The following is an 11,796-nucleotide window of genomic DNA, read 5'->3' on the forward strand; positions in this document are numbered from 1 at the left end:
AAAAAAAACCCTTAAGTCTTGTCCCTATTAGTAGTAGATTCTTTAAAAAAGAAGTGTTAATTTAAAAAAAAAGCAACATGTTATATATGGAGCAAATGTTTAACATAAAATAAGCATAAAACTTGGTAAAATACATTCAGGTTACATGTAAAGGAAGTCAGATATTATCTGGCAGTCCAATTTCTTTGATTTTCTTAATTCTGTACCAGAAGAAGAGAGCCAAAAGCAGATGAAAATAATGTGTTTTTTCTGATTTGACTCTTTCTGTGTGTAAAAGAAGGCCACGGACTGTGCCTCTCAGGAACAGACCTGTTAGTTCCACAGAGGACATGGCCTGCCCCAAAGAGGACTGCTTAGCTATGTGTTTATAGTATGTTTCCATTTCTGTTTTCTTACTTTTTTAGAGCAATGTTTTTATGTTTGCTTCTCATACCAATAGACTAGAGTGATCTTTTTTCTTGAATCTCAGTTACCTTGTATAGACTTCTCATTAAAGTAATAATCTTCTCTATTATACAAACTACTCGAGGACAAGGGACTGTATCTTATTCTTCGTGTCTCCAATACCTAGCACAATGCCTCATTTGTAGGAGTGTTTCTATAACAATTTTTGAAGGAAGTGTTTATTTTATGAATTCATTTAATTTCATTCTCTTCTCTAGTCATAGATGGCCTCCATAAACTCAATCAGCTTTCAAATAAATGTATAACAAAAGATCATAAAGAAGATGGCAGGAGGGTATGTCTGTTGACCATGAATTAGTAACTCAAATATTTTTTTTCCTATGGCTTAAAACAACACACACTTATTCTCTCATAGTTCTGAAGTCAGAAATCTTAAATGAGTTTCCCTGGGCTAAAATCAAGCTGCTTCTTTGCAGCAACTTTATTTTTTTTATACCAAGGATTATATATACAAATTTGACAGTATCCATTGTCAAACTCTGTGTGTGTGTGTATGGGACTGTGGTGTGGAATCTACTTTGTATGGATGCTAGAATTGTATCTGGCCACAGGCTCCATCCACTGTCTCTTCTCCAAGCCAAGACTGTTTACAACCTTGTCCCTAAAATGTGGAGAGTAGGAAGTCTTATTGTAGAAGGGAAATATATAAAATGAAGTTAAAATGAAACAATATGCTCTTTGAAAAGGTTGTCATTCTCCATTGTGTTGCATTTTTACATCATTGAGCTAATGTTTCCTAAAAGGAGTAAGTAAATTATTCCTTTATCCCTAATGAAGACCTAGTTCATAATATTCAAATAATCAGTATTATTACATTTTAAAAAATCAGGAAACTTTCCTGCTATAGTTGGAAATATCTTAGAATTGTTTCTTATATTTAAAACATGTTCCATCTTGGCATGTTAGAGTTGTAAAATTAGGGCCTATTTTTTAGTTGAACAGTGTGTTTACTTAAAGAAAGATTCCCATAACAAATTAAGTCACTTAGAATGTTTCTGGAATCTGGCTTTATAAACTTTCATCTAAACCATAACGATTCTAGTTAAGTACAGACTATATACCCCAGAGATGGTTCTTCAAATTTCCTCTTTAATTTTTAAGGAGGGAGTCAATATATTTTTACAGATATTGTTTTAAGACTTTAAAATTTTACCCACATGTCCTCATTTGTGCCTTTTCCAACTACCAGACATTTTTTTCATTTTCCCATGTTCATTCTACTCCCCCTTTGCAGGGCTTATAAGCACCACTGGCCCGGCCTGTCAGTTTTCCAACCCATCTGTGATTTTAATCTCCTTCCTTAGCCAAAGGGAGAGACTTCCAAATAACTCCTATATCTTAATAAACTTGTTCACGAAAGGCATTTTCCCCACTTCCCTAATTTTCTGGGTTTAAAGACGTTCTTATATACAGTTAACCAGGTATCCACATAAATTTCTTGCCATCACCACAAGAAAAAGGTGACTGGATACCTTCCCACCAGAGCCTCCTGTTTGGACGATGAGTTCAGTGTTTATTGAATGAATTAATAGCACAGTGCAAATAATTACCATAATATGATTGATTTATTTTTTATCAAGAAAATATATTTTTGTCTCTTTGTATTTTGATTATAATCAGTAGGCTACTCGTAAAGTCATAATTCCTATCAAAAAGATTTGAAAGAAAAATCCTAACTTCGATCTTATATTTTGTGAATTTGGAAATCAGATAGCTGTCCTTGCTAAAAGTTTATGAAAGGAAGAAGTCACACTCTGGAATACACTTTGTAAGATCTTGAAAAAGAAAATCTTAAAATGCCATGAGGGTATTTAGTTGCCCAGACTCATTGAGCTGACTCCTCTTAAGATCTATGCATTTTCTTTATGTGAAGTTCTACCTCAAGTTACAAAAAAGTAAAGCGTGTAAAGAGGGATACAAGGTGATACTTAAGTGGAAATGCTTAGGATATTTGGATGGGAAGATGCAACAGCATGAAAATGTCGGTTCTTTCATAGGTAATTTACAAATTTATGCCACTCTTATAAAATTCTACAGTTGTGTGTATATATATATTTGTATATATGTGTGTGGGTGTGTGTGTGTGTGTGGGTGTATGTGGATGTGTGTATATATATATGAGCTAAAGAAACTGATTATAAAACTAACATGCAAAAAATAAGTAATGAAGAATAGTCAGAAAGAAGAGAAATTAGATTGAATAACTCTAGCACGTATTGACAGATTATAAAACTGTAGTAATTAAAACAGTGTGGTACTGTCACATGAACTGTTAGTTCAATGGCACAGAATTAGAATTCCAAAAATATACCCAGTTGTATATGGGAATTTAATATATATTAAATATCGCATTTCAAATTTATGGAGCAAATATGGAGGATTCAAAAAATGATATTGGAACAACTGGGTAGACATCTAGAAAACAGTTAAATTGAATCCATATCCTTTTTTTATGCCAAAATAAATACTCTGGCTTAACGACATAAATGTAAGATGAAACCCATAGATGAGGGTAGAAATGAAATAGATTAACATGAGTGGGTAGTTTGTTCAAGCTGGGTGATGAGTACAGGAGGGTTCATTGTGCAACTCTGTATACATTGTATGTTTGAAATTCTCTGTGATTAAAAGTTTAAAAGATGAAATTAATTAAAATATTTAAGCAAACAAGGAGTTTTAAAAGTAATCTTAGACTGAAGGTCTAAGAATGATAGAAAAATAAAAGATCGATACAGTTTACTTTAATCATTAATTTAGTCAACAAACATTTGGCACCTTCTTTTTTAAAAAACACTTTAAGAAAAATGAAGGGACAAATAAAAACTGGGAGAAAATGTCCTGACTTACATTACAGAAAAGGCCTAATTTTCTTAGAATATAACAATATTCTACAATTCCATTTAAAAAATTATCCTACAAGTTTATTAAAAAAATAGAAGATATTCACAACATTACTTAAAATAAAATAAATGCAAATTAAGACTATACTTAATCTACATTTGCTGGATTGGCAGAGACCAGAAGATTTTGATAATACACTGTGTGGGTGAGGGTGTGGGAAACAGGACTCTTAGCAATGGGTAGCATTGGTATAAATGGGTACCGCTTCTATGGAGAGTAATTTGGCAATATCTGTCAAAATAAAAATTGCACTTATTCTCTGACCCAACAGTTCTACTCCTAGGAATTTATCTTACAGATGAAACTTGTACATATGCAAAATGGTATATGTACAAGGATATTTGTCGCAGGATTGTATATGGTAGGAAGAGATAGGAAACAACCTGAATGTCCATCAGTTGGGACAGAAGAGAGAGTTAATCCCTTCATTGGAATATGCTGCAGCTTTGGTAAATTATGAGGCAGCTCTTACACTGATTTTGAATGACTTTAAGATATTTCAAGAGAAAAAAATGTAAGGTGTTAGAACACAGCATATACTATACCATTGTTTGTGTGAAAAAGTTTACACACACATCTCTGCCTACATGTACATGTACAGAGACAGTCTCTGGAAGGATGCATAAGAATCAGTACAAATTCTCCGGAGAAGAACTAGGTGGATGGGATTGGGAGGAGACTACTTCTCACTCTGTCCATGTGTACTTGGAGAATTTTGTATTGTGAGTATGTTTGACCTATTCTAAAATGACTTTTTTAGGACTTCCCTGGTGGTCCAGTGGCTAAGACTCTGCCCTCCCAATGCAGGGAGCCCAGGTTCAATCCCTGGTCAGGGAACTAGATCCCACATGCGGCAAGGAAGATCCCACGTGCTGCAACTAAGACCCAGTGTGGCCCAATAAATAAATATTAAAATAAATAAATAACTTAAAAATGATTTTTTTAATAAAGTTTTTTTCCCCCTTTTAGTCTGAGTGCTTTGGAGTTTAAGCCCCTGTGCTCTCTAGTGAGTGAAGCTTTGGAACATGGCTTCTGGGGCAGCTCTTTTGGCTGCTGAGAGGGCTTTCTGTTGAGCCTCCCTCTCAGCCATATTCTAGAAAGAGAATCTGGGCTAAATGGCCACGTCTGGTTGACAGGTAGTACTATGTGCCTAACTAGCGCTCACTACTAGGTGCCATTTAGGGGCAGATATCAGTGCTCCTGTATTTATGATGTTTAACTGGACTTGTAAATAGCATTGGAGAGCAAACTCATCTACCTCCACCACAGATCACACAGAGAAATGTTAGTTAACATGACATGGGGACTTCCCTGGTGGCTCAGTGGTTCAGAATCTGCCTGCCAATGCATGGGACACGGGTTTCATCCCTGGTCTGGGAAGATCCCACATGTCTCAGAGCAACTAAGCCTGTGTGCCACAACTACTAAGCCTGCGCTCTAGAGCCTGCGAGCACAACTACTGAGCCCATGTGCCGCAACTGCTGAAGCCTGTGCGCCTAGATCCCGTGCTCCGCAATAAGAGAAGCCACTGCAATGAGAAGCCCATGCACCACAATGAAGAGTAGCCCCTGCTCAGTACAACTAGAGAAAGCCCGTGCGCAGCAGCGAAGACCCAATGCAACCATAAATAAACAAACAAACATGACATGGGACCAATATTTGTTAGCTGGGGCAAGGTGTTTAGGTATGTGGACTTCCAGTGGAGGAAAACTTGCTTCTCTCAGAAGTCAGACTGGCCAAAGTTGGAACCACAGTCCCCTGGCTGACTAGCCACATACTCTGGGCCTGTATCTTAACCTCTCTGATTCCTCCTGGATTGTCGTGAGGATGAGATGATGATGGTGATAATAGAACAGTGACGGCTAACGGTACTCCCTATGTGACTGACACTGCTTCATCTCTTTCCATCCTCACCATAGGGCAAAACAAGATGCATCCCTCCCACTACTTTTTTTTTTTTTAACAGATGAGCACATAAGAGCACCTCTAAAGGAGATAATGTAGTTTGTTGAAACCACACAGCTGGGTATTGGTGGAACCTGAATTTTAACCCAGCTCCAGCTCCAAAGCTCTGTGTTCTGGCACTGTCTCCCCAGTGCTTTATGTAGTGTGTGCATTTAGTAGGTACTCACTTTGTATCTGTTCACTTCTCTCCCTACAGTGATGGGAGCAGAATGTCACTTAGGTTATTGCTGTGACCCAAAGTATCAATTCAGTTGTCTTTGAGGAATCTTCTTACCAACTATGCAACACATGTAAGTACTGGTAAAATGCAGATTTTCTTTCTTTCTAGACAAATGAACTTGTGTTGAGTTTGGAAGATGATGACAGACTCCTGTTAAAAGAAGACAGCACCCTGAAAGCAGCTGGAATTGGTGAGAATGTAGAGCTGGAGGGGGCACTGGCTTTCCTGGCCTGTATGGTGATGCCTGGCTGATTATATTTGGATAACTTAATGCAAAGTAAATGGTACCCTTGGTGCTCTTTACACTACCTGATAATTATTCAGAGGAGGAGGACGAGACTGATGTACATTCAGATCATTTGACTGAGGGCAGTAGATATCTGCTCTCCGAATGTTCGGAATGCAAAGAGTTCTTTCCAGAAGGTATGCTCAGAATTCTGCTGAGGGTTATTTTAAGTGATTGACAGGTTATTACTCACTTAATAACCTACTTACTCATATCAGCATCATTTGAACTGATAGTTTAAGAGAAAAGGGCCTGGTAGCACTAATGTGGAATAATGAAGTGAAATGTTGTTTGTATAACATGCAGCGTGAGTTCTGATAGTCATCCAAATCACTCTGGGCCGACCAAGTCATGGAATTTCAAATAGGAGCCTAGTGTGTGCAGTTGAAAAATTGCCTGATTTAGCCTTTCAACTTGGAATATGCATGTAGTTTAATTTTAAAGGAATGCTATGTGACATGTTTCGTGACCATTAGATGTCACTATAATTCTACTTATATATACACTCACAAGTGATGTGGCAGTAAGATGAAAATTTTAAGAGAGATGTGAGCAGTCGAAGGTGTTATGCCTCTGACATAGCTTTGTGGTTAGTGACTCTAATGAAAACAGCACAAATCACACTTTCTAATTCTTCATATGCACTGGTTAAGGAGCATGCTAAGGTTCATGAAGTCGGTGTTAGGAAGCTTTAAATTTTTTTAACAGGTGTTTTATTGAGTTATTTTAGTCGCATCCATTAGGAATTCATTTTTAAATGACACATGTGGCTAAAGTGGGTTTCTGATGTCCTCCAATTTAAATATGATTTAAATACCATGTTGTATAACCTCAAACTTGTTTTCTGTGTTTAAGTTTATACTGTTGGCTAGACTCAGTGTCTTTGCATACTGTAGATATATAAGATTGATTGCTGTTATTTGAAAAAACAATCTTTAATTTGGAATTTATATCTTTAATCACTATTATTATAGCAGGTGGCACTTAACGGCTGCTTGTTGTTAAGCATAAAACTATGTTTAGTATAATAGACTGGCACTGATATAGGAATTGACAGATAGCTCCATGGAAAAGACTGGAAAATCCAAAAACCAACTAAAAGAAAGTTCACGGTATGACAAAATTTTGACATCTCAAATAAGTGGGGAAAAGAATCAATTAGCCAGAAAATGTTGGGCCCATTGCCAAAACATTTGGGAAAATCAAATTTAAATTCTTAGTCTTTATTCCAAAATAAATTCTATACAGAGTAAATGTTATAATGTAAAAAAACATTTAAATGTAGGTCAGTAGTTTCATAATCTTGGGGAGAAGAGCTTTCTAAGCATGCCCTTGAAGCCAGAAGCCGTAAAACAGGGATAAATGATAGATTTGACCACATAAACAGAGTTAAAGGAGAAGCAATAAACTGTGAAAAAATATTTGCAGCGTATATGACAAAGTTATTAGCCTGAGTTTATAAAGAGGTCTTATAATCAGTATAAAAAAGAAATTCTGATAAAAGAAATAACTAACATAAAAAATAGTTCAGCCTTATTAGTAATGAGAGAAATACGCATGAAAATAGATACTATTTTATGTAGTTTACTACTCTAGTGGTTAAGAATTAGAGGCTGGAGTCAGAGTGCTCGGGTTCACAACTTGACCCTGCCACTTGCTGTCTGGGTGACCTTAGACAAGAAGCAGTTATTAGACTAGCAGACATGAAGAACAGTGGTAGTATCTGAGGGAGTGTTAGGAAATGGATGTTCTAATTTGACCAGTAGGACTGTCTGTCATATCTGTTACCAAGCCAACAGAAGTGCTTCCTCAACTGTGACTCCCTTGAGGTGGTGTGCCTTCAGAGGTGTTATATCTCACCTCCCCTGTTTGGGATTCCTTGATGTACAGCTTTATTTATTGAATAGAAATAGACTGTATTGTGTGATACCATTATTATTTTAAAATGTATGTATTTATATGTCTGTATATGTATATGGAGAAAAGATCATATGCTAAAATTACAGAAATGGTTTCTCTGGGTGGTGGCATTGCCAGTAATCATTTTTTTTCCCTTTCTTCTCCACATTATCTAATTGTTCTTGTATTGATAATTTAAACTTTTTTCTACAATTTACATGTATTACTTGTAAAGTAAGGACCCAATATAAGGAGTAAACTCCTAAATTTGGAGAAGATTGGTTTGAATGAAGGCTCTGCATTTTGCTTGCTTTGTGACCTTCTAGAAGCCATTTAGCCTCTCTGAACTTCTACTTTGATTTCTGTAAAACAAAACAGAAATAATTAAACCTATTTCAGAGGGTTGTCATAGGATTGAGTAAAAGAATGTATATAAAAGCATCTGGAGCAATGCATGTAAAGGTCCTCAAAGATAGTTTATTTGGAAGGCATTTGGAGAAAGCAGTTGGCAAATGTTTTGAATTTGTTAAAACATCAAGTTGGTTTAATTGTCATTAATTTCAGACTTATGTAACAAACCACCTATAATAGTGTAAATCAAATCCCTCTTTTTGCCATTCTTGTTTTAAGGCCACATCAACATCAGATCCTTTTGATAGTTTCAGGGTGGTACTTCAGACTGCCCTCCTGCCCTGGCAAGCCCGTAGCTCTACTTCAGTCCCTGTGGGGAGCGATCCCCTCTCCTGCATGTTCCCCTTTGTTGCCTAGAGCAGTGTTGCTGTGCCCTAGAGAACAAGCCAGTTATTACACACCCGGATGGAGGTGATGGCCCCTGGAGAGCAACAGGAAATTCTAAGTGGGAGTAGAGCTGTAAAAGTGATACTTGAAGTGTGTGATTTTTCTAGGGAATTTTCCCTCCCTCGGTGCTGTGCCTGGTTAGGATTTTAAGAGGTTTAAGAGAAAAATTCTAAATCATCACTCTCTCCCTTTTTACCACTTGATCTTGCTGTAGAGCTGTCACTCTGCTATCATAGCCAGTTGCCATGGGAATAATGCCAGTGTAACAAATTTATCATTATGACTTTTCTGCAAAAATCATGAAAGGAAAAGAAAGACTGTGGGGGCGGGGCGGGAATTAGGGGAACAAACTGGTTTGAAGATTTCTTTTCTCACTGAGAAATTCTCTGGCCTTTTATCTACATTGCAGATCCCAATTGTATATTCTATGCCTGATGTCAGGGGAAGATTTTGCTTGTGGATTTAGTTCTAAAATACATAAATAAAAGGATTTGCTTTGTGGAAGGAAGAAGAAGGCCTTATCTAGAATTGCTATTTATAATTTAAAGATTTTTATCTTGTTATTACCAATTGTGGTTTTATGGACTAATTCCCCTAAGTAATACATTTGCATGTTAAATATTTTGGGGGTTATATTTTATCTCTTTCATTTTGCTACATTCTATTACTGGCCATCCTTTGAATCGTCTCTGGTTTAGGAAGGAAATTGGGGTAGGGTAACTCTTCTAAAGTCAGTTCTGTTTTATGGGAAATATTTTAAAACAAGATACAGTTGGCCAAACTGTAAGTGCTCATCTGTGGGAACAGTTCACATCCAGCCAGATCTTGTAATAGTTTCCAAACCCCCTTGTGTTTTGTTTTCATTTTGTGCGTCACTCCTGTTGTCTGCCCATAACCAAAACCCAGTCTCTGTGCCCAGCACCTGTCGGTGATCTTGGATAGCAACTCCTGTTATAGGATTCCTTAGCTCCCTCTTCATTATCAGGATCATATTTGATTTGTGTTTCCTGAAGGTTTGGGTCCCTTGCCCATTATTTTTTTGGGTAGTAATATCTTGGGGCATACATGGTTTTCTCCTTTGACAGCACGTTAAACTGGCTGTTCACATTAATGTCATAACAGCGATGGTCTGGTACTCTATAAAGTAGGTGGTGGGCCCAGGGAATTTGGGATCCCAGAGCAAGGGGGTCAGAAGGAAGCTCCCAGACATGATTCTTCCCTTTTTGCCCTCCCCTTGCTGTTGTGGAAATCACAGTGTCCACTCTGTCAAAGGTCACATTCATTTTACTATTTGTTTTCTTCAAACTAGTTTGAAGTCTTCTCTGCCAGCTTGACAACAGATGCTCAAGCAAATGTGAAATAAAAGACCACTGTAGTTCGGAACTATTTGTTGGATTGTTGACCTCTTTTGGTGAAAAGTTAGATGTATAACTCTGAGAGCGTGGTTTTGAATGATTTGTAGCTTAGGATTTTGTGAAACTTGCAAGGATGGGATATAGTCCTGGACTATAGGAGAGAGGGTGAAACTTTGTCCTTTTGGTCTCCAATTGCTGCAGAAATCACACCTTGCCCTTCCTTTTTTTGTTTCTGTTTTGTTTTTGCCAATAATCTGCAGTTATTATCGCATTACAGCCTGCCCTGATCATAAATTATCTGTACTACAGTCAGGGCACATCTCAGTCTCTTTCCTCAGATGACAGTTGCTGTGCTGCGCATGACTTTGGTACCAACTAGTACGAAGCTAAGGATTTAGAAACTATACACTAAATCCTTGTTGATAGGTGAGTTTATTGAAATAAGTTAGTTGAGGAGTTTAAGTACATTGCCCTTAATTTTTCTTGAGAATTTACATTTAAAATCATTTTTTCTTATATTTTTGAAATTTGGAGTTGTTATTTTCCTGTTCAAGGTGTATATATGTGTATTTTATAATGGAAACATTATAGAATTCTTAATTCTTAATTTCGTATCTAACATTTGATGTCCTGGCTTGCGTTCATTTTATTAAACTTGAAAGTCAGTATTAAAATGAACCACAAATGTATTTGGAGAGTTCTTACTTGATTTCATTTGATAGTAAGACAAAGGGATGAGCTGGCAGTGTATTTATTGAATTTGAGAATGCACATTCATTTCAGATTCACATGCCAAGGCACTATGCACCTGAGTGCACTGCTGCCTGCAGCACATTTAATTTAAAATCAGGTGCCCTAGGGGACCAGCATGTGGTAGACTTCCTGAGGGTTCTTCCGGAGCCATTTTAAATAGAATTTGGGAAGCAGGAATTTAAGGGATAATGGTGGAAAGGGTGTTATGTAGAGGTCTTGAAAATCTTTTGTAATTTGTTTTCACTTTAATCAGCAAGTGAATTTACAGTGAAATCATTCTCTCAAACATTTTCAACAGAGTTTTACAGATCAAAAAAAACATGTTATATTCTATTTCTGTTGAGGACCACATTACTAAAGTTCAAAATCCATTTTATGTCTTTCTTTTGAATGTTCAGAGCAACTAACTCTTAATTTGTGTGTTTATTCTCCAATTTGTTAAGGGTGAGAAGTTTTATCAACCTGGACCATTTGAGTTTAACCCATTTGTCAGTCTGGTTTTCCTGAAAAAATTAATTCACCTGCAAATAAAATCTTTACCTTAGATGATCTCATTTTGAGTCTGTATTCTATATATTACATGGATAATGGATTGATCTGTAAGTTAATTAGACCCAAGAGAACCTGTGTGTGAAAACAAAATGCTTTGTCAGTTCTTTCTTTTCATCTGCTTAATTCTAAACCTATTATTGGTGTCCTGAAGAGCCATACGATATATTAGTTTCTCAATAGGGGTACAGATAAATGTCAACTGCAGTAAGTGAAAATTGTAATTACAGTTAGCGTGTACTGAGCGAAGTGCTGTGTGGGCAAAGCACTGTGTAAAGTTCTGTATGTAAATAGCACATCATGGATGAAATCTTGCATGGTGATTATTGAGAACAGGGGGCTTTTGCTCATTCTCCATTAGGAGGAGGATATTAGAATCACTTGCAAATTATATAGGTCTACCTTTGGGCTTGCTTCTCTTCAAAAAAGGAAACCCCGGGAGCTTTTTATATGAAAGATAGATCTCAGACTATCTCCTCTTTGAATACTGAATTTTTTGAAGCCCCCTTTCAACATTTTACTGATTCCAAGTGTAGAGCTCTTAGCCGTTCTTTTAAATGCTATTTTCTTGTAAAATTGAACTGTACATTAACTTACTGTTTGCC

General features: G+C 36.7%; 1 protein-coding gene across 6 annotated transcripts in view; it reads left to right on the forward strand.

Moving 5' to 3' along the window:
• Positions 1-11,796, forward strand: part of C8H2orf76 (chromosome 8 C2orf76 homolog) — a 134,682-nt gene that overhangs the window by 59,722 nt on the left and 63,164 nt on the right. For all 6 annotated transcript variants that reach the window (XM_057746746.1, XM_057746742.1, XM_057746744.1 and 3 more), the window contains exon 6: positions 5,660-5,741. In XM_057746746.1, coding sequence (XP_057602729.1) covers positions 5,660-5,741 — 82 coding nt within the window. The remainder of the gene's footprint in view (positions 1-5,659; positions 5,742-11,796) is intronic.

This window comes from Hippopotamus amphibius, chromosome 8 (assembly GCF_030028045.1).
Source record: "Hippopotamus amphibius kiboko isolate mHipAmp2 chromosome 8, mHipAmp2.hap2, whole genome shotgun sequence".
In the NCBI taxonomy this organism is placed as follows: domain Eukaryota; kingdom Metazoa; phylum Chordata; class Mammalia; order Artiodactyla; family Hippopotamidae; genus Hippopotamus; species Hippopotamus amphibius.